The sequence below is a fragment of the Octopus bimaculoides genome, chromosome 9 (assembly GCF_046866305.1).
Source record: "Octopus bimaculoides isolate indiv1 chromosome 9, ASM4686630v1, whole genome shotgun sequence".
NCBI lineage: Eukaryota > Metazoa > Mollusca > Cephalopoda > Octopoda > Octopodidae > Octopus > Octopus bimaculoides.
In genome coordinates, this window is record NC_142936.1 from 91,326,536 (window position 1) to 91,350,450 (window position 23,915).

General features: G+C 37.4%; 3 protein-coding genes across 9 annotated transcripts in view; 1 reads left to right on the forward strand and 2 right to left on the reverse strand.

Annotated features, from left to right (window-relative positions):
- Nucleotides 1-6,670, reverse strand: part of LOC106877653 (uncharacterized) — a 34,533-nt gene extending 27,863 nt beyond the window's left edge. For 2 of the 4 annotated variants that reach the window (XM_089358034.1, XM_089358033.1), the window contains exons 1-2: nt 6,388-6,670; nt 1,117-1,184 (exon numbers count right to left, since the gene is read on the reverse strand). In XM_089358034.1, the coding sequence (XP_089214160.1) occupies nt 1,117-1,184; nt 6,388-6,512 (193 nt within the window). In that variant the 5' untranslated portion in view covers nt 6,513-6,670. Of the gene's footprint in view, nt 1-1,116; nt 1,185-5,313; nt 5,461-6,387 lie in introns of those variants that run through there. The other 2 variants (XM_089358031.1, XM_089358032.1) reach the window with 2 other exon arrangements.
- Nucleotides 6,671-9,372: 2,702 nt separating this feature from the next.
- On the reverse strand, nt 9,373-19,255 carry LOC106877657 (protein inturned). Of its 4 annotated transcripts, none has more exons than XM_052970879.2 (4): nt 18,408-19,255; nt 14,221-14,760; nt 11,534-13,588; nt 9,373-10,520 (listed from the first exon to the last, which is right to left on the reverse strand). In XM_052970879.2, exons 3-4 carry the CDS (start codon nt 13,057-13,059, stop codon nt 10,202-10,204), a joined length of 1,845 nt encoding a protein of 614 aa, XP_052826839.1. In that variant the 5' UTR covers nt 13,060-13,588; nt 14,221-14,760; nt 18,408-19,255; the 3' UTR covers nt 9,373-10,201. The 4 variants fall into 4 exon arrangements, with proteins under 4 accessions (XP_052826839.1, XP_089214161.1, XP_052826838.1 ...); XM_089358035.1 differs by having other exon boundaries at nt 14,242-14,760; nt 18,408-19,225; XM_052970878.2 differs by lacking the exon at nt 18,408-19,255 and adding an exon at nt 15,877-17,112 and having other exon boundaries at nt 14,242-14,760.
- A 187-nt stretch (nt 19,256-19,442) lies between these two features.
- On the forward strand, nt 19,443-22,938 carry LOC149134248 (histone H2B, gonadal). Its single transcript, XM_089358036.1, has one exon. It carries the CDS (start codon nt 19,558-19,560, stop codon nt 19,924-19,926), a length of 369 nt encoding a protein of 122 aa, XP_089214162.1. The 5' UTR covers nt 19,443-19,557; the 3' UTR covers nt 19,927-22,938.
- The last annotated feature ends 977 nt before the right edge of the window (nt 22,939-23,915 follow it).

The following is a 23,915-nucleotide window of genomic DNA, read 5'->3' on the forward strand; positions in this document are numbered from 1 at the left end:
GCATTTCGTCTGTCTTTACGTTCTGAGTTCAAATTTCGCAGAGGTTGACTTTGCCTTTCTTCCTTTCAGGGTTGATAAATTAAGTATCAGTTGCATACTGGGGTCAATCAAATCGACTACCTCCTCCCCACAAAAAATTTCGGGGCCTTGTGCGTAGAGTAGAAAAGAATATGTTTATAGAGGCACTCGTACCAGTGGGATGTTAAAAGTACATCCGAGCGTGATCATTGCAGGGCCACGGATTGGCTCCCGTGCCGGTGACACATGAAAAGCACCAATCGAGCATGATCGTTTCCCGTATCGCTTTACTTGCACGTGAAAAACAACATTCGAGTGTGGTCATTGCCAGTGCTGCCGAACTGGCTCCCGTGCAGGTAGCACATAAAAACACCTTTGAGCGTGGTCGTTGCTAGAACTGCCCGATTGGCCCTCGTGCCGGAGGTACATAAAAGCACCCACCACACTCTCAGAGTGGTTGGCGTTAGGAAGGGCATGCAGCTGTAGAAACCTTGCCAGATCAGATTGGAGCCTGGTATAGCCTCCCAGCTTACCAGTCCTCAGTCAAACCGTCCAACCCATGCCAGCATGGAAAACGGACGTTAAACGATGATAATGATGATGAGAGACTATTGTTCTACTAAGCAGGCAGTACTGATCCACTAGGAATTATTACTGCAATAGAAAACTTTAAAAAACTGGTGATTCACTAGGTAGCTATTATTATTTTTTAAGAGGTAAAACAGTGATAACAATGGATCAGTGGTGAAATACCAAGGGAGACCAATATGTTAATGTAGGAACAAACAGTGGAGTTTTATCAAAAGAGATGGGGGAGAACCACTGCCTAACCAAAAGGGACAGAAGCCATTATTACTTTTGGCTTCAAATTTTGGCACAAGGCCAGCAACTTCGTGGTGGTGGTGGTGGGGAGTTGATTACTCTGACCCCAGAGCTCAACTTGTACTTATGCTGCCAAGCATTTTGTCCAGTGTGCTATCAATTCTGCCAGTTTGTTGCCTTAAAAGCTATTATTATATTAAATGGCAATAAACCCCAGGATATTTTGGTTCATATAGTGTTCATGGACTATAAAAAAGAAAGAAAGTATAAACTTACAGTTCTTTTCAACTTTCCGTCGCTTGGGGGCAGATGGATATTCTTCAATATCTAATGACTGCAGACGCCTAGAGAGAGAGAGAAAGGATACAGAAATAAACAAACAAACAAACAAATAAATAGATGAACATCATCGTCATCATTTTTACGTTGGTCACTTTTTGCATGCTGGCATGGGTTAGATGAAACTGCTTGAGAAAGTATTCCATCACTGGATGCACTTGCTGTTTCTAAGCCTTACTTGTTTTCAAGAAAGCTATTTTATTCCACTGAAATTTGCTTAACAAATTGTTGAGCTACTGGATTGGTTCCAATAAAAACCCTCCGAGGTGCTGCCCCAGCATGGCCACAGTTCAACGACTGAAACAACATAAAAGATAACAGACAAGTCCAGGGGTAGGCCACCTTACAATTCATCGCACCTCATTGAACAAATATTTTTTTTGTCATTTTATCCCTAGGCTTAGGTCGCTAAGTAATTTAATAGAAATATCATTAAAAAAAAATAGAGAGGTGAATAAAAATTGGAATTATGACATTTTCAAATATTTTACTGAAGAACTTTTTTTAATAAGTAAATGAATAATAATCTTTTTAAAAAAGTCAAGCTTATAAACACCAAGAATATGAAATTTTGAAATATTTCTTTTATGCATGTATTTACTCTTTATACAAATTAATGACTTCTTTGAGTTTGTTTTTTTTTGTTTTTGAGAAAGCCTTTTGATATCCGGTTCCAACAGAGTGGTTCTTAGTATCAATTGGTCCTCTAAACGCTCATCTGTCAACTGTGTTCTCAGTGAATTCTTGATTTGCGTCAAGTACAAGAATGTGGATTCGCAACAGAATGTTGGAGAAAAGCAGGAAATCAACTGGCGAGGATGAAGACAAGGATATTCTATCGCCTTGTTCCAAATTTCAATGGGATCATCCCTGTTGTCAAACAGATTTCGGGATATTATCTTCAGACATTTCAATAAGCTCCATTTGTAACTCTTCAAGTTTCAGAGTGATGTTATGCTTTTCAAAATCACTGAATCTTTTGTTGTATTCTTCTACTAATGAGTCTAAAGCTGACTTGTATTCTTCAAAAGATCCAGAGATATCTTCACTTTCACTCATTACCTTCGTAAACTGGGGAAAGTGTTCCTCTGAAAGTTTTGATTTAGCCAAAAGAGACTTGAAAAACAACAACTTTTTTTTCTAAATGCCTGAATTTTTTGCCACATATCATAAATAGATTTATTTCTGCCTTGCAACGAAATGTTTCACTCATTTTGTTTTGATATAACATTACATAAAAATGCAACATCTCAGTAAAAGTTTGGATCTGATAAATCGCAATGTTTGTTGTTTCCTTTGAAAAAGTCAATTATTTGCTTTCATAAAGATACAATTTTGACCAATATTTTCCCTTGTGACACCCAGCGTACTTTTGAGTGATAAGGCAAATCTACACTAATTACTTCAACCATCAACATGCTTCTAAATTGACGATGTTTTGTGGCATTTGCTTGAACATAATTTACAATACTTATAACCTTATGCATTTAAAATGGCAGATTTTGCTGATGTAAAATACAATGAAAAGAAATCAGTTCACTTGGATCTTTGGTTTCTCTTGAAAGATGTGCAATAAATCCTTCATTCTTAGCCATCATAGCTGGAGCACCATCTGTGCACACACTTACCAAATTACTAATATTTAGTCCTACTTTGTGGCATTGCTCTTTGAAGTTGTTAAAAATATCTCTCCCCCTCGTCCTTCCTTTAAGGGTGCCTAAAGCAAGCAATTCTTCATATAATTGCAAATCATCAGTCATAGCACGCAGGTGGCACATAAAAAAACACCATTTGAGCATGGCTGTTGCCAGTACCGCTGGACTGGCCCTCATGCCGGTGACACATAAAAAGCACCCACTACACTCTCGGAGTGGTTGGCGTTAGGAAGGGCATCCAGCTGTAGAAACTCTGCCAGATCAGATTGGAGTCTGTTGTAGCCATCCGCTTTGCCAGTCCCCAGTCAAATCATCCAACCCATGTTAGCATAGAAAGCGGACTTTAATGATGATGATGTGCTGAATCAGTGGAATCTGTCGATTCATCCAAAGCTACTGAATAATATACATTTTCTTTTTGAATTTTATTTTTCAGCTGCTCTCTTACATCACATGCCAATACATACTGTCCATCTGTATTAGTTTTTTCTTGAAAGAGGCACCTCCTTATATATGTTAATTTTACCTGGATCTAGACATCTTACCACTTCTAAAATACATTCCTTTATGAGTTCTGAATCAATGAATGGTTTACCTTTTTTTCCAAGCGAATATATGGAACTTTAAAGCTGGCTTCTGTTGCGCCATTCCCTTGGTGTAACACAGAATGGAAAAATTGTCTTTGCTTTTGTTTTCCATCTTTCAGTTTCTGCAGTGCTATCTTTTGAGACTCACCCTCTAATTTGGCATATTTATTGTCTTTATGAAGAGCAGAATGCTGCTGTGCTTGGAATTTCTGAACCGTTACAATTGCAGTATCACAAGGCATTTTGCCTCCACTATTCACTAAAAAATATTGTAACTCCCATTCTTCATTGAAGATCCTATTTTCTTCTTTCAAAGTTCATTTCAATTTCTTTGATATACTTATGGGTTAAAAATTGTTTTTATTCTGGGATACCGATAAAAAAATAAAAGGATGATAATGAATTAGTAAGGCTGGCCGCACACTGACCCAGAAAAAACGATCTCAGACAAGATACGATAAACCTGCATCCAAAACCATATTCTTGGTCTTGAATTTGGCAATTGTCACTACCATTTGAGAATAAATATCATCTAGATTCGTAATATTCTTTTCTGTAATTAGTACTATTATTTATCATTATCCAATTAATATAGAAATAATGTTAAATATTGACGGTAGCATGACCAAGATTCCAAGAACATAGTTTCAGATGCTGATTGATTGTGTTTTATCTAAGACCGTGTTATCTGGAACAGCATGCAGTAGGCCTAACAGAGTAGCAATGAATTCGATCATTGTTACTAATTAAGTCTCAGTGATAAAAAGGAAGTCTGCAAAAGAACGCATGCACTGGTGAATGTATGCTTTCAAATCTCACAAGTCACTATGAACTTAGTCACGACTACAGTTAACTGAGTAGTACGTAGCACAGACCACAGCGAGGAGGTAGACAAGACAGGAACTCTACATGTATCATGCATGAGGTCACTCACTCCCACTAGACTGGCGTGACTGACAAGGAAATGTTGCCTTTATAGCCATGTTGCTTTAAGTTTATATTCATTAGGTTCATAGAAAAATGCTTCTAATTTCAGGGAGTGACATCACTGAACAGTTATTTTACCTCTCGTCTATATGTGTGTGTGCATTGTAAATTTATGCATAAAGACTATAAACAAAAAAAAATCAAGGTCTTAAAAAACATATATTAACATTTACATCAAAGGCTGCACTTGTTGACCCAGAAGGCCACAGGTTCCCTATCCCTGGACTAGTCATATGTGGAACAACTTTGTTCATGTTCCATTCCAGATTCTCTGAAAATGGTAGGAAGAAGTTGTTCCCCATCTGGAGAACTGACCCTGATGCTTACAATAAAGAAGGTTCAGTTAGTGTTACCCAAGGGCCTTGTAGAAATGTTAAACTAAGATATGGCTTCAGACTGCCATCATGTGGCTAAGCACCAAACTACACGCTTTGAGAAGCAGTGATGAAGAATTGTACAGGGTATAGCAAGACATTCTTTTATTCTTTTTTTTTTTTGTTTCAGTCATTTGGCTGCGGCCATGCTAGAGCACCACCTTTAGTCGAGCAAATCGACCTCAGGACTTATTCTTTGTAAGCCTAGTACTTATTTCATTGGTCTCTCTTGCCGAACCGCTAAGTTATGGGGATGTAAACACACCAACATCGGTTGTAAGCGATGGTGGAGGGACAAACACACACATATACATATATACATACACGACGGGCTTCTTTCAGTTTCCGTCTGCCAAATCCACTCACAAGGCTTTGGTCGGCCTGAGGCTACAGTAGAAGATACTTGCCCAATGTGCCATGCAGTGGGACTGAACCTAGAACCGTGGTTGGTAAGCAAGCTACTTAACACACAGCCACTCCTGCGTCTACGCGGACATTCCATAGACAAACAGAATATGAATGCAACCTTACATTTTGTTCTCTTGTTCTAAACAAACTGAATTCGTCCCTGATTTTACACCACCACCTGGTTTTGGGGTACCTTCAACAAAGTCCATTCTATTACAAACACTGGGGCTTCTGGGGGTTAAGTATCTATTTTGAGAACATCTTCCTCTCTCCCTCCTACCAGCTTCAGAAGCCCAGTAATGGTTCAAGGACATCGCTTTTCCACCTGGTTTTTTTTTTTCTTCAAAAACGCTATGATTAAGCTAGTTTTTGTTTATATACACACACACACCTAACAATGTGATACTGCTTTGTAACTACTCTACATCGTACGTCATTGCTTCTCAGGCCTTTTTCATACGACTAACTATAGACTGTCATTTCAAGTTATCCGGACTTTTGGAATAGAATGGAATTTTCGGGGGTATTGGTGGCGAGGGTTTCGAGATTTTCCGTCATTTTATAGTATCTTACATTGCAAAACACCTGTAATTCGCCGAGAATTCAGTTTGAAGCTTTGAACAATGATCATAGAATAGAACTTTGAAAACAATTGGATTATTGTTTTCTGCAATAAAAAAGAGCGAATAACAACAGAATTGAAAGAATGGTAGGTAGAAGTTCGCGATGCTATCGCAAAGGAATATCAGCCAGGAAGAATATATTGTTTGCGAAAAAGTAATATGAAATTGGAAGCAAAAAATCGAGATATTTCACATGTATTCATACGAATTTGTTTTGTCATTCATTTCATTCTGTAAAGTTAAACGACAACGAAGAAGCGCCAAAACTGTTACATGCTAGTCTGTGTGTTTGTGCATGAACAAATGGTGTGTGTATATATACATATATATATATATATATATATATATATATATATATATATATATATATATATACACACATAGATATATGTTGTGAAACAATATATAACCAAAAACTTATTTGTAAACGATGTTACATTTGTATAACGTCAAAATACAACATACAGTAAGTAGTTAATGTTTTAACGCCTACGGTGTTTGCAATCTTATTTCTATATTTAATATATTTCTGCTGCGGTATATATTTAAAATGGAGAAAGCTGAGGCGTTTTACCTTTTGCTCTTGCCGCCATCGAGGGGACAATCTGGTTGTTCACCATCGGTTTCTCTTGCGACTTCGTCTTCACCCGAAGAGTGCGACACGTAAGTGGCTATTTTCTCAACCAGTGTACTAAGCATCAGGGTTAATAGATTTCTTTTTAGATAGTTTTTTTTCCTGCTGTAGCACTTTTTGCGATAGGAATAGACCGAGTTGGGTAATAAGAGTCCGTAATATCACTTCTCACCGCTGTCAAGCATCAGAACTTGCCTCCAACAATGGGAACCACTTCCGGCTTGGCCCAGCATTACGCTAAGGGGAGATAACGCGGTTAGGAAGGGGAACAAATCCATTTGACAAAAATTTCGTTCTTATAACCAAGAGAAGATAACTACAGGACAGAGCCGATTCATTTTTATGTAGGGTTGTATTGTTGCTGTTATTAACCTTGTCCAGCTTTCACTGACCCACTCCCTTAACACTCGGTCGGTCGAGTGACCAGGCCAACCCATGAATCCATCTTCTCAGTTATACTGTGTCTCTGCAGTGACTGCACTGCACATTCCGATAAGCAGTAATAAATTAGGGGCTAATGCAGTTTCGCACCTCTCCTTGAAAAATGCATGTTTTTTTTTGAGGTGTCGGGATTACGAATATGAAAAAAAAAAAAAAATTAACACCCTCCCCACCACCACCACCACTCCCCATTCCCGTTTAAAATTTTGAACTTTTTCGAAGACGGTGATTCCGGATATGCAAGAAACCGCGTTTTCAAAATTTTAAATTCAATAAGCATATATAGATAGGTGTATAAAGAGATAGATAAATATGTCTTCCTGAGGCTAAATACAACAGTAACACTGTCTTCTATAGGACGACCACATTTAGTTGACAAATATATTTTATAAATAAACGGACAGGGATAAATAGATAGACAGACAGACAAATAAATGGATGACAAAGTTCAAAATTGGGGAGGGGTGAAATTTGAACCCCTTATTAAACTTTATAACATTAATTATTAAACATATTAATGTTTGTTTCCCATAAAATGGTGTATATTTAATTTACATTTAATTACTATTTACGGTTATTTAAGGCAAACACAAGTAAAACGCAAATTCTTTTCATTTTAATGTTTTTGTCTGTATTTAATTTCGATTTGCATATGTTCGTCAATTCACTACGATCTCTTAAAAGTAAAGAAAATCAAAAATTTTAATTGGCGGGGGAGGGGGTGAAATTAATTTTTTGTTCCATATTCGTAATCTCCGACATCAAAAATGTAGGAATCCAAATTTTTTTTTTTTTAAATGCATTTTTCACGGAGAAGTGCGAAACTGCATTAGCCCCATAAATTAATTGTATGTGGGGAACTGGACTCGTCAGAGAACTTTGTTCCTCTACATCTCTTATATATGGTGTCCATCCCGCCCCAGTGCTTGGGACCAGTGAAGCTATTTATGTTCCAGGTATTTACATATTCTAAAATATGCTATTGCAATGGTACCTTAAAATGTTGTGTATCTCTGGATATTTGTTGGTGATTTTTTCATGTTGTGACAAGAACAGACATTTACTGCAGCAACAAACTGTGCCCTTCACATGTCAAGATGGACTTATATTTTGAAGGGCTTTTTTTCTTCCTTATGTGAAAAATTATTGGAGCTTGGATGGGAAGTGATGCCACATTCACAATATAGCCCTGACTTTGTACCAGCAGATTACCATTTATTTCAAAATTTGTAAAATTCTTTGAATGGTAAAACTCAATAATGTTGACCTGAAATTGCACTTGCTTCAGTTTTTGGCTGATAAGGACCAGAAGTTCTGTGAGCACAGAATCAGGAAATTGCCAGAAAGAAGACAAAAGGTCATCAAACAAAATAGAAAATATATAATTGATTAAAGTTCATTCTTTGTATGAAAAAAATTACATTTATTTCACACTAAAAAACTGAAATTACTTTATTGCCAACCCAAGCTTGAAATTTGGGTTTTTTATATATAAGATTCCTTTTGAGTTTTATCAAGTGTTGAGAATGAAAAATGTCAGAGAAACAGAAAAGAAAATAGCATACACAGTATGCGAAACTGGGGAAAAATGAGACAGGTAAGCTGATATCTTCTTCCACCAGCTTAAATCATCATCATCATCATCTAACGTCTGCTTTCCATGCTGGTATGGGTTGGATGGTTTGACTGAGGACTGGTGAGCCAGAAGGCTGCACCAGGCTCAATCTGATTTGCCAGAGTTTCTACAGCTGGATGCCCTTCCTAACGCCAACCACTCCGAGAGTGTAGTGGGTGCTTTTACAAGCCACCAACACGAGGGCCAGTCAGGCGGTTCTGGCAATGACCACACTCAAAAGGTGTTTTTTACATGCTACCTGCATGGGAGTCAGTCCGGTGGCACTGGCAACGACCATGCGCGAATGTTGTTTTTCATGTGCCACCAGCACATATGCTGGGATCAGATGGAATTTGCCAAGGCAGATTTTCAACAGCCAGCTGTCCTTGCCAACTTTCACCTATTTCCAAGCAAAATAATAATTCCTCATAGCTAGATATGCCTTTCACAGAAAACTGGAAACCAACATCGTTTGTATGACCATGAAGCTCATTTACAAAGATCACAAGGGTACACACCCACACACATGGGCTTCTTTCAGTTTCCATCTACCAAATCACTCACAAAATTTTAGTCGGCCTCGGGCTATAGCAGAAGACTGTCACAAAGTGGGACTGAACCCAAGACCATACAACTGTGAAGCGAGCTTCTGAACCACTCTGCCACACTGGTGCCTATAAATATGCCTTGTTATTTAAGACAAACTGAAACGAAAGTTCCTTTCAAAGATAAATATATTCTGTTCGTTGTTGTGCGAGTGGGAAGCAAACTTCTTACCACACATTCATGCCTGCGTCTATATTTGATTAAGAAAGAAAATGAAAGTGAAAATAGTTTTTTTAATTGACAAAGTGAAAAAATGAAAACAGTTTTCTTCGTATTTTCTTTATTTACTCCTTTCAAAAAAAGGAAATCCTACCATAACTTACTTTTCTATAAACTCGGCTTTCTTCATGGTGTCAATTACCTGTCGAGCTAACATAGTTATTTCCCTTCAATAGCGACCAGCGTCTGCAGGGAACTTTTCTTTTTTTTAAATTTCCGAGAGCGAATTTGTATTAAAAAAAAATTACAGATTAAAAACAACTGAAGTAATGTAAACATTATCTATCGGTCGCATGTATATGGAGTATGCATTTTGTTTATACAACAAATTTACTACGAGATAGCATCCGGGAAAGCTCGCCACATGACGCCAAGTGTTAAAAACAGCCAAATGTCACAGACCAGGCAAGACAACTGGCCTCGGTAACACCGAGAATGGTAGATACCGAAGGATCTATCTTAACATATGATCTTGTGGAATTATAGCTTACTACTTTATCCAAAAGTGACGATGTTCAAAACGGAGTTGGATATGGCACAGAGAAAGCTGTCCTCTATATGACTGACTTAATCTATGTGCATTGACTGATTTGACATTATATGAATACAGCTCAGATACGGAGGGCCTCTGTCTGACTGATACAGTTGAGAGAAAACTGGCCTCTGTCTGGCTGACTTGACCATAAATGAGAGAAGCTCACGGATAGATGACCCCTCTGACTGACTTAAACTTACATAAGTGAAGATCAGACATGGATAGCCTCTGTCTGTCTGACTTAGCATAGACATACTTTCTCATCTCAGCAGTTTTTCATCAACTTAAGGTGTTTCATAAGACAGAAATCTTCACCACTGAGAAACTCACTTCTAAAATCACTCCATCCAGTTAAGGCCAAATGGAAAACTGAATGCCAGATCTACAAGACTCTGTTCAATCTTGTCCTGAAAACAAATGAGAACTGTTTGTTGCACATTCCCCTTATCGCGACATATTTGTTTACCAACGACCCAAAAGTCTGTATTTTGAGCTTCCCTCACTTTATGTTCGTTCACAGCCTCTTTTTGTAGAAGGACACCGTATTCGAGGATTCTTTGACAGCTGGTTCCATGAGGAGTGACCAATCTTGATCTTCGTTTGTTTTTTTCAAACAATTTTGAGTTTTTGAAATGTTCCATAATTAAAATGCAGCACCTGAAAGGAACAAAATATGAATTAAGTTTAAACCCCCATAAATCAGTAAAAGGTTCTTAGATTAGCATAAAGTTATTGTCCCTTTTTACTTGAGCCCCAGGAAACATAGGACCAGTTACCCACAATCACAACACTCCTGCTGAACAGGACACCAGCCCACCACCACCACCACCACCACCACCAGAACGTAAAGACAGACAAAATACCGCTAAGCATTTTGCCTGGCGTGCTAACGTTTTTGCCAGCTCACCACCTTAATAATAACAATAATAATAATCCTTTTGACTCCAGGCACAAAGCCTGACATTTTAGGGGAGGAACTTCGTTATTACACTGATTCCAATGCTCAACTGCTTTTACTTTATTGACACCCAAAAGGCTCAATAAAATTTTAAAAAACAACAATAATAATAATAATCTTTTCTATTATAGGCACAAGTGGAGGCACATGGCCTAGTGGTTGGAGCAGCGGACTCATGGCCAAGGGATTGCAGGTTCGAATCTCAGACCGGGTGACGCTTGTGTTCATGAGTGAAACACCTAAGCTTCTCGTGGCTCTGGCAGAAGGTAATGGTGAACTTCTGCTGACTCTTTTGCCACAACTTTCTTTCACTCTTTCCTCCAGCATCTAGCAGCTCACCTGTGACGGACCAGCGTCTTGTCTAGGTGGGGAACCTATATGCCAATGAAACCGGCAAACCTGCCCTTATAAGCCAGGCGTATCCTGAGAAGGAACAACAACAACATTACAGGCATAAAGCCTGAAATTTTGGGAGAGGGAGGGAATAGTCAATTACATCAACACCAGTATACAGCTGGTATTTATTTTATTGTCCCTGAAAGCATGAAAGGCAAAGATGACCTCAGCAGAATTTGAACTCAGGACATAAAGACAGCAAAATGCCACGAACCATTTTGCCTGGTATGCTAATGGCTCTGTCAATTCACAGCCTTAATAATAATAATAACAATAAGAAAATTGATAATTTGAATTGAGGTGAAGAAGAATTTACCTGGTAAGATCAGACTTGATATCTGAATGAATGTCACAACATCCATTAATATGTATTCCCGTTGACATACCATCTTTACTTGCCTGCAAATAAAGAACTGCGACCACACCATAGCAACAGGGATATCGAGAATGCAATGAAGTAAAATTAACAAAGTTTAAACTGTTCAGTTTGGTTTCAGAATTTCTTTGACTTTGAAGTATTATTTCATGTTGAGAATCTGAAGTTTCAGCATTACTTTGAGTCTGAAATTTGTATGGAGAGGAATTGGGGGATATTGTGAGGTTGGACGAATATTTTGGATTCATACGGTAAGGTGTTCTTGAATTTTCTTTGCAGGTAGGGGATATGGTTAGATTTGAAATGTCTGCATACTTGGAGTATTCAGTAGGATTTCGTGCCAAATTACAAGGCTTTTTCTGTTTGTTGATTGGTGATTTGAACAATGATGCAATCTGATCTGCAAAAGATAAATCTTTCATCTTGCCATCATTTTTATTGCCATCCATACAATTGTCACTGAAACAAAGGATGGTTGATTCTATTTGTGAAAGAGTTACTTTTAGTCTTTCGATATACAATGGTGGGGGTGATGGTGGTAATGTTGATGAAGAAATGGTATTTTTGCCAAGGAGAAGCTTTGGAGATTGCAGCAATGTGGCTAGAAAATAAGGTTTGTGGTAAACTACCAAAAGATGGCATTGAGACGGTTGTTCAATGTATCCCAAATCAGCACCTGTTTGTGTTTTATTTCCTGTCAAGTGAATTTCTCGCCATAAAATTATCTGTTGACTTGTCTGTTGCGATAAAAGCCTGTTAAACTTCAAGTAAACGTAGACATCTTCCAAATTTCTTGGAGATAAATGATTGCAGAGTAAATACTCATTGAAAAACACACAAGAACCAACTAGAAAGAACTGCTTTCTGTGTTGGCAACAATCTCTAGTTCTAAATTCTTCATGTTCTGGATGTTTTGATTCTAAATCAGAGAGGATTCTATTCAAATTATCTTGGTAAAATGTAGGTAAAATATGCATCGGAATATACTCAAAGCAAAAGTTTAAAATTGTCTCTGAAGACGATTTGAATAAATTAATTAACTCTTCTTCTGCAGATGAAAAAATTCCATTCAATTTTTCATGGAATTTCTTTCTTAGGAATGCATTTTCAACAGAACCATACAAAACAAATATAAGATGCATGATACTTTCAAACAGACTGGTAATAGTTTTATTACAAAGCACTTGAGATTTAACCACAAATATCACAATTCTATGACCTTCTTTATGATATTTCACTTGTAAGTGTTTCCCGCCTTCGCAAGTTAATACAGAAGCATTTGCAGGTTTTCCAGTTAGATCTTCCATTACATTACACAAGACAACCAACATGGCTTCTGTTTCCAGAAGAAAGTTATCTTTTTTAGGATAGCTATACACAACACATGGTTTTCTTTCCTCCTCTGAACCTTCTTCTTTAGGTTCCATTGCCAAACAGAACACAAACAATGAAGAATTTATATCCATTTTAGAATTTAACAGTGGGTTTCTCAATTAATGTAGCATTAAACTGCCTCGATTGTTTCCTTGTCAGTTTTAGGTTCATTTTATTATTTTAGATCCCATGTGTCAAACACTTCTTAATCGATATCTTGTAGATGTAGGCATGGCTGTGTGGTAAGTAGCTTGCTTCTCAACCACATGATTCCAAGTTCAGTACCACTGCATAACACCTTAAGGCAAGTGTCTTCTATTATAGCCTTGGGCTGTCCAAAGCCTTGTGAGTGGATTTGGTAGACAGAAACTGAAAGAAACCCAACATGTGTGTTTGTGTCTGTGTGTGTGTGTGTCTGTGTTTGTCCCCCAACACAACTTGACAACTGACGTTGGTGTGTTTACATCCCTGTAACTTAGCAATTCTGCACATTGTAATTGCTTTAATTTCCACACAGTCTCAGATCAAATCATTTCCAAACCAAGGACAATTTTCTATTTTGTTAAGTTGTTATTCACTGGAACCACATAAATGTTATGCATTTCTTCTAAAAGCTGTTGGCTGTAAAAAAAATGGAAAAGTTACCAATTTATATCTACAGGAATGAAATGGTTAAAAAATAAAAATAAAAATTGAAGTTGATGTAGTACAAAGGAAAGTAGAATCTGCAGCACAGTTAAGATCTGTGAAACATTTGAAAGATTCTCAGTTTGGTTCAACTTAAAATAGATGTATACATCCACCATTTTATATATTTTTTCTTTGTTCTTTTCATCCAACTGCGGCCATGCTGGGGTACAACCTAGGATGGTTTAGTCAAACAAATTCATCCCATACTTCTTTGTAAGACTGGGACATATTTTATTGCTCTCTCTCTCTGTTGCCAATCCATTCAGTTACAGGGAAGTAAACAAACCAACATCAGTTATCAAATGGCAGTGGAGAACACACACACACACACACATATATGACAGGCTCCCACAGTTTCTGTGGTCAGCATTGGTTAGGCCAGGGCCATAGTAGAAGATACTTGCCTAAGATGTTGTGCATTGGGACTGAACCCGAAACCATGTGGTTATGAAGCAAACTTCTTAACCACACGGCCATGTCTGTAATAAACTCGAATAGAGCAGCTTTTCAGAATTGATAGAAGAAGAAGAAGAAGAATTTGAGAGTAAAAAAAGTTAACTTACCATAGCTGGGATTGAACTTACATTATTGAATACATAAATCGTCCTTTGAGGCCATGACAAAATCTATTCGTAGAAAGTGAATGTTTGCATCAGCGTGTGGTGGGATTAAATAAAATGTTTGCTTTTATGAGGAAAATCAATCCGATGTAAGGATTCACTTTGGGATAAAATGATGGAAAGTTGTGGCGTTCATGTTGTTCTTCACTAAAACATCCTTAAAGGTTGACAATAGATCCGGCATTCTTCGTTAAATCAGACATTTATCCACGACAGAGTTTGATGTGATTAAAATCAAAGTGAGATTCAGAGAACGAGATATATTTCAGGCGCTGTAAAAGGGTGAACGAGTTCTACGTCGTCGGACAGATTCCTTCTTTTAAAAAAAATGAGCACGAGGCGAAAGTGACTCTTGGTTTTCATTCTCCCAGTTGTGTTGGGTGAAAAAGTTCAGAAACATAATTACCAATCATATATTTTAGTAGATCGATTGTCTTCAGGCAGTTCGCATCTTTTATTTGCAATCTTTCTTCATATCTGGGCCTTAAAGAAAAGAAAATAATAATAATTAACCTACAAACCAAACTTCAGAGAAAGGAAATTATTGTCTGCATGGCATCTATTGTCAGGAATGTAACGCGATCAGCTCAAAGAATCCCGTCTTTGTCAATGTATAAATATTATTTACTAGTAAGTACAATCATCACCGAAAATACTACAACTTATAAACTATACTGAGATCTTCATCGTTTCCTTCATAAAAGAAACTGGCTTCTTTGTAACAAACGAAAAGTAAGCTCTTAGTTAAAATTAACATTAATATAGCAAAGTGGTTGGTGACGACGTTTGACCATTTTCATTTGTCGTCTTCATGAAAGAGACAAAAAAGGGTGCCCCTACCCCAAAGTGAGTTAAAAAGACCTAGGTGGGCAATCAAATTCCAAAACTCAGTCTTCGGTAATGTGACATTGATAAAACAAAAATTAAAGGAACACTAAAGAGGAAGCAAGTGGTAAAGCTAGGTTTCAATTCCCAGTCAGAGCCGTTTCCTTTTTATTTAAGAAAGGAAACACAAGATCTTCACGTCTTCGTTTGTCTCCCGCCCCAATAAATATCTATCCTCTGCACCGATTCAAAACATCGTTAACAACAATTCATTAAAATTCATTAAGACACGGACAACTATTCCAAAACTCTGCCACCAGATCATGTTCGGAACCTCTTACGCTTGTTGGAAGAGGAGGTTATACGACAAATTAGGGATTGAACAGATCTTTAAAGACAAGGGTATTAACAAATATATATATATATATTACAATTAAAAGGGTAAAGGTTTATCAATTTATTAATTTATTAATAAATCAACAATTAATAATTTTTACCAAGCCCTTCGGTATGTAAACACCATTATCGGTGGAGAACTTATTTAAAAGTTCTTATACATTTATAAACATAATTAAGGGATCAGCAAACATTTGCTTCACCACATGCTATCTGTTGGAGTCTCAGCTTTTTTAGCTGCTATTTCTGAACTTCGGTATGTGGTGAAGCAAATGTTTGCTGATCCCTTAATTATGTTTATTTATATATATATATATATATATATATATATATATATAAAACGAATGATATTTTTTTTAATGTTATTTAATATCTTACGACATAGTTGTTATTGGTGATACTGTTGCTATGACGGTTTCAGCTGGTGTGATTAAATATTTCACAAGTGCCCCAGGTCGAGAATTGTTGAATGAGTTAATGAAGAGAGTGGATTGTGTAAAAGGAGAGAGATAGAGAGAAATACAGTGGGAAGAAAGAGAGAGAAAACTTCCTGTTTTGCTGGCAGAATCATAGGAAAATGAAGGAGGCGGAGGAAGAAAAGAAAAAGAGTAGCGTGAATGAAGGGAAGTAGAAAGAAATAGAAGTAGAATAAACAGTGGCGGTGGGACATTTTCTGTTCTATTGACAGAATTAAAGGAGGAAGGGTGGGAGGAAGAGAGAAAGAAAAGGCGAATAGAATCACCAAAGAAAGAAAGAAAGAAGCAATAAAGTTGAGGGGAGAGGTAGCATAGAGAAGTACAAGAGAATAAAGAGAGGGAAAACTTACAAAGAAAGGCAAAGAGAAAGAGAGATGATAGGTATATAGAGAGAAATTATGTAGGAAGAAAGAGAAGGAAAGACATCGATTTATTTTCTTTATTCGCAGATTATAGGAAAATGAGGGAGAGAAGAGACGAAAGAGAATAGAACAAGATGGGAGTTAGTTTGAGTGAAGGGGAGTAGAGAGAAAATAGAGAGGGAAGAAAATGAGGAAAAGTGTCCTGTTGTGATTGAGAAATTATAAGGAAGAAAGAGAGAGGGTTAACCGTAAGGGTGGTAGAGAAAGATTAGAGAAACGAAAGGGGGGGGGAATGTAAAACGGGGAATCTGTAAGGAGCAATAGGGAGGGGGATTATGGAAGTGGACTGACCAAGTAGAAAGTCCCTTATTTTGTTTTGGTCTTAAAGTATAAACCCCAACATGAGCAATGTGTGTGCGTGTGTCTTTTGTTAAAAGTTGTTCCTCTCATATATAATCCGTTTTTAACTGTGAACACGAATTAGAAGTCGAAGACCGCCTATCGTTTTTATAACTTTATCTAGTTCTAGTTCTACAGTCAAGGTCCTAAGAATTCAGAAAGGTTCGGGTGAACGTGAAATAATTCGTTTATACTTTAATACCAAAACAAGGGGAAGGATTAAGCAGCAGAAGATGGGGGATGGGGAGTATACCCCAGAACAAACGGTATGTTCAGTCGCGCCCTGCGGACATGACCGTGGTGACGTTGCCATGGAGAATGGTCAGCAGCACACATTGCAGCAGCCGCGCCACCCCGCAAGGGTCATTTCTCGAACTGTATCACCATTACTACCCTGCTGCTAGCATTCCCAACTGGTGAATCTCCCACCCTACCTCATGTCCATCACCCAGTCCATCCCCGCCAAACCTTTCTCAATCTTGACAGATGTTACCTACCTCTTTCTTCACCATTTCCCAAATCTCTTCCCCTCCCCGCCACCGTGCACTCATGCTAATCGCCACCCTCACAAACTTTTCGCTTCTCTCTGTCCCCACTCACTACTTCTCGCCTCGTGCCTTCTGGTGTCACCTGAACTCATCACCATCAGCTACCTCTTTGGAGAAACCACCGATTCATTTTCACTCTCTCCCCTAAATCCAGGTAGCCATGTAGTTCCTCTACCCCAACCTCTTCTCTCATCTTTAACCCCCTTCTAACATAAAGACGTACCCCCACCTCCTCAGCATTCATAGACTTGTAGGCTGCAAGGCAACCTCGGTAGTGATGGCGACACATACATAACAAAAAAAGCACACAACACATTTTGTAAAGTTGTTGGTGTTAGGAAGGACATCCAACCATAGAAAATATGCTGAAGCAGACGACTGGAGTACGACACTGCAGTCCTTGGACTCGTCGCATCCTTGTCGAACCGTCCAAACCATGGCTTGGTTTAAGGCGCGAGGCCTAGTGCTCAGTGTGTTGCACACAAGATCGTCAGATCCTGGTTTCGATTCCAAGATCAGGCGGTGTGTTGTGTTCCTGAGCAAAACACTTCATTTCATATTGCTTTAACGCTGTGTAGGAATCAGCATGTCAAAGAATATAACCAACGTTTTCTCTCCGTATTGTAAAAGGCGACTAAAAGAGGTTCAGGTAGGATTTGCACTCTGACTTCGTAAAACCCTCACCAGCAACCAGTGACTACCCAAACAGATCCATGGGTTGGAGGGCTGTCACACGAGTGGTGCAAAGGTGTCATGCCAAGAGATAGGAGTAGTAAAGAATCACCAACAATGGTGGATGCAGGGACGCGCTGTTACAGTGCATGCCTCCATCACTACCGAGCAGTTCGGGTTCCTTTAACGGAGTTTACTCTACAGTTTCCTGTTTGAAGCTTTCTTCCTCTTTTCCTCCTACGATCCTCGAAAATCTTTTAAAGGGTTCTGGGCACTGCCTTACTACGTGATTAAAAGATAGAGTATTATCTATGCAGAGAAAAGGGCGTAAACGGTGCGGGGAAGTAACAGAAAAGGCTAAGGGTACTCGCATTTCCTCATCTGAGAGAAATATGGCGATTCCAAAGTCGAAATTGTTTTCAGAGTGAAAAATTCTTTATTATTATGCGTACGTGTCTTTCGTCTTGCTTGATTCCGTTCTTCCTTTGGAAATCTTGTCTACTGGCTTTTTCGTTCCCTTCCGTTCGTAACCAGCCCAATTCCAATTCTTTTTTGGTTAGTTGTTAAATCTCCAGGTTAATCGCATTCGCAAGACAGGTTAGATTTCCAATTGAAATCGATTCAATTCATTTATGCACAAATGAAAGTCATGAACGTCACAACTTCTTATTTTTCCGAACCAAAAATAAGCCTGAAGAACTTTTTGTGTCTGTCCAGTTGAGTGTTTTACAACATTAGGCAGAGAAGCCTAATATCAGAACATGTGCCTTCACAGTTCTATTCTGTTTTTGGCAGAAAATTTCTTCAGATCATTGTTTTAAACCTCAGATGTAACGAATGAAACAAAACAGTAAAGACACACACACATACATACAAACGACGGCCTTCTTTCAGTTTCCGTCTATCAAATCGACTTATACAGCCTTAGCTATAGTAGAAGACACTTGCCCAAGGTGCCAAGCAGTGGGACTGAACCCAGAACCATGTGGATGGGAAGTAAACTTCTTACCACACAGCCACGCCTCATCGCGGACATTACCCTGAGGATTGTAAATAATCCTGATTTATTAGAGTTTGTTTCAGTTTATCGTAATACCAGATTAGCTCTAGCAGAATCATGACGGAAATAACTAAATCGTTCAGTTTGATTGATAAAATTAGTGTGATGTGTCCTTTTTGAATCGTAATGTTATCAAACAGAAACGTTAAAAGAGAAAATGGAAATGAAAGCTAAACATACATGCTATCACTCACGTACAGATAAGTAGACAGCAGTTGAGAAGCAAGTCTAGCCAATCATAGACCACGATAGCACACAAGGAACGAAAAGGTACAGCTATCTTTTGATTGGCTGAATTGTAAGACAATTTCTAATTATAGCCAATTGAATTGCCTCAAAGCGAAATCGGCTGGCTAGGCTCGTTTTACCACACTCTCTGGAGCCTACTCGTTTCATATAAATAAAAATGAAACGCATTGTTCCAACCGTTGCTTTAGCATTTTTTCTTACTCTTCGAAATTCCTTCTTTTTTGTCCTTGCTACTACCACTGTTTCATTGCCAACCAACTGCCACGATCATCACCACTGTTCTATTCTGAAACATGCCACCCAAAGTGAGTGCTAAAGGAGCTAAGAAAGCTGCGAAACCGAAACCGGCCCGCAGTGGTGACAAAAAGAGGAAGAGGAAGAGGAAGGAAAGCTATTCTATCTATATCTATAAAGTATTGAAGCAGGTGCACCCGGACACGGGTATCTCTAGCAAGGCTATGTCCATTATGAATAGCTTCGTCAACGACCTGTTCGAAAGAATCGCCGCAGAGTCCAGCCGCCTTGCCCACTACAATAAACGATCGACCATTAGCAGTCGTGAGGTGCAGACAGCAGTTCGTCTCTTGTTACCGGGTGAATTAGCCAAACACGCCGTCTCAGAAGGAACCAAAGCCGTCACGAAATACACCAGCAGCAAATGAGAGAAGACCATTTGATCCTCCCTCCCTCATTTTATGGGGACTTATACATACATCTATGTTGATGTACTTTCATCTTCCTCAACTTCAACGAATCGGCAATACTCGATGGAAACTTATAAAATACATTGCATCACATTAACATCAGAATTTGATGTTTATATTTATAAACATTCGCATACATAAACACATTCATGTTTACATCTACAAGTTGATTTAAAATGTTCTATATACTATAAACTCCAAAATAAAAACTAAAATCACTACACCTATATCTATTGACATTTGTTATTCAAACAACACATTCAAGCATATAAACATTTCAATACAATTCTTAATTCTTAAAATATCTTATAGATTTAATTTAAATCTATTTAAACAGTTTTTTTTAAAGAGCTGGTCATATTTTCTTTTCTAAACATATTTTACAAGCAAACATACTGTAATAACTAGATCGTTCCTGTTATTACGTTTTATGTTTGTCACCTGAAGATATAATGTAAATATGTGTTAAATATAAACACAAACATCAGTGTAGTTGTGTTTGGAAACCACAGCCAGCAAATATTCGTAAGGAGAAAATAACGAGTGACTGCCAACTCTATACCAACCCCCATCCATTTATCTCTCTCCAAGAGATACACATATTCCAAGATATTCTGGTGCTTTGTATTTTCACCTTCATTCCCACCCCGATCTGTGCAAGACTGAACGACGTATATTGAAGCTAGTACCCGTTGAGTGTGGGTACCTTCAGCTTCATTCCGTTCTTTCAATACATCTGCTACTATTTACTACCGTTTCCATAATTATTCCAGTTACAAGTATCCCTATCCGACTCTCTTCAAAAAACAAAACGACAAATTGGAACTATATTTATTCCAAGGTACCCTTGGAACAGTTATTTATTCTACCCCATCTTTCGTCATCATCATTTTACCTCCACCACCTCCCATAAATCATTTATTGATTGATAATGTTTGGTAGTGGATTTGATTTTATCACTTACAGAAAGTTCAATTCTACATTTTTAATATGTGCATATCATTAATTGTATATATCGGTATATTTAATCACAATCCTTTCAAATCATCTTTTTTTTTAAGAGGAAAAAAAAAACAAAATCTTCACTTTTGAAACAAAACAAAAACACAAAATAGAGTAAAAAAATTTCATTATTCGAAAATAAATTTTATTTTGACAGTTTATCAAAATTTAAAGACATTTCCGTGGCTTGTTTTTAGGTGATAACATGAATAAATTTAATGAAATGCGCAAAACATGGTTGAAAGTATTTTAAGACGGACAAAATTATTTTTGGTTGTTGAAAGTATAATTTTGGTCATTTAAAGATGGGGAAATAAAGAAGTCAAAGGTGAGTCGGTAGACCCCCAAATCTAATTAACTCATTATGTATCACAATATGAGGGCAACCTTTCACAAAATACTTCGCAGTATTTTTTCCGGCCCTTTAACCCGAGTTCAAAAGCTGCTGTGATCGATAAAATCAAATCCTAATCATGTACTGGATTGGTTTAATCGATTAAAACCTCTCCCTAAAATTGCTGGCCCTGTGCCTAAATTAGAAGCAATTCTATCATAATACGATTCTGATACTTGGCAGTCTGTGTATTGAATTGATCGTATAAGAGAAATGAGTCTCTACATGATCTACGAAATAGAAATAGCAGCCAAATCGTACAATAAGTCTATAAAAAAGGAAAAACACGTTATACAATGTAGTCCCCTGATGAAGAAAACTAAACAGCGAATGTTGATCCTGCGTTTTTTAAATTTTTTTTTATTATGTTACCCTCCGACTGATAAATATTCGGAAATAATTAATTCTCAATAACAGTTGGCTGGGTTCACTTTACTATTTTAACCAAAGGACAGTTTAAATTAGACTAAAGATAAAAAGGAAAAAGAGAGTATAGGCGTGTTTGGATCGCTTTTTTTATCATCCGGTTCACTCGATCGGTACAGATCTGGACATGAGACTAAAGAAGGGAGATGCGATTAGATATTCACAAGTTTCTATAGAAAGCATTTCACTAAATTCATTCTTGTTGGAAAAAAATTGTTTTTTTACCATTCCCTTCAATTTTATTTTCTTGGTATGAATTCTTGGGCTCTTTTGTATTTTAACTGTGACAATTAAAAATAAAATTACATTAATAAGGCTTGCGAAAAATTATAATTTATTCGGATAGCCAAGTAATTTAAGCTTGCAATATTTCATTTAATGACCTACGAATTAGATATAATTATTTAATGTCCTGCTCACCTGTAAATAAGATACGAGTGTGTATACTATACATACATATATTTGCTAAGAGCTTGATTAAAAAAAAAAAATAACCACAGTTAAAATACAAAGTAACCCATTCCTTCTCACCACACCCCTCTCTCTCTCCTTTCATTATCGTTATAAACATTACTGTCTAATCAGGATAATGAATGACTCATAACCACAAACAGTAAATCTCGTTTAACAGCACGACTGCTCATTTATGCATTTGGTGTGTATATTACATGTGTGTTAACACCTGCTGTTGACAGTCTGATACATTAAAGGTTTCAAGTGTCTGGAACACTCAGCCATTAACGATGTGCAGGTACTTTTATTGATGGAGCATTGATTTTCAAAACTGATAGATTAATCCAATCGCACGTACTGCCCAGAATAATATAAAGAAGTGAGATTACCATATGGAAGATGTTCGTGCGTCTTCGACAGTGAGGGACTTGATGCTCTATAACTACGAGTTGTTTATTCTACTCTGTTCCTATTAAGAAAAGTTTTTAGACAAATGAAGCGACCTGATTAAGTATCCCTTGTACTGAATAAACTTTCAGTTCCGTTTTAATTCTACCGCTGTCAGCCTCACCTTTCATCTTTTCTGAGGAAATAGAATAATTACCATTTATATACGGGAGTCGATTTGACTGACTACATACACACACTATTTAAGGAGTGTCCTTTTTTGAAATAAATGAAATATTTTTTGACAAGACCTCTCTATAGTTTATTTCACCAATGTTGGCTGGGCGAAATGGGGATTGAATCAAATGGATTTTAACCGGAGAACCTCCAGGAGTAGGGGACAAAGCAATACTTATATATAACTATGTTTCAACTTAGGCGAGATGCGAACAATTTTGAAGGGAGGGGATTAATCAATAAAAGTAGTGAAAGTGCTCAACTGGTCCTTACTTTATCTACCTCGATAGGATGAAAGGCAGTACCGGAATGAGTATCGCAAGGCATTTTTATCAGAATTTCCAACGATTCTGTTAATCTATGCCCTTAATGCTAATGTATAATAAAAGTTAAATAGAAACTTTATTATTTCTAAATCTCTCAACATACAGTAACAGTACTTTAAAGTAAAGATTGTCCGGTTAGAATGAACGTTATTGTTGTTTTAACCCCAGGAAACAACAGTAAGATTGTTTGCTGGCAAACAATCTTTCCTTTATAATAAAAGTTGTCATTGATTAAGCAACAAGCTTTTCACTCGAATAAAAGAAAAATTGATCTTTTCGTTATCAGTATTTTTATTTGCGTCGTAAAATTTACTGACAACACACAAATGTCACTACCTCGGCTCTTGTAGAGTACAAGCGGTTATTTTCTAACATTCGCTCAAGGTTTCTAATTTGAGAGGAGGGCTTCAGCTGATTACATCGAATTCCGTACTCCGGAAAGCTGATCTTTGTTGGATCTGAACGCGGAAAGTAAGGAACCGGAATCACGCAGCGCATTTCGTCGGCTGTTTTAACGACCCTGCCAACCCACTCTCTCCCTCTCTCTTACATCGCATATACAACAACGAAACGCCAGATAAAAAGAAAATACTGCATCAAAAATAGTATTTTTCCTGTTTATTTCCGTATAGAAATAAACTTGAGAAAATTATTTTGTTAAAAGAGATTGCTATTGTAAAAAAAAAAATGTTCTTTTTTAGGGAGAAAAAGACAGTGTAGTC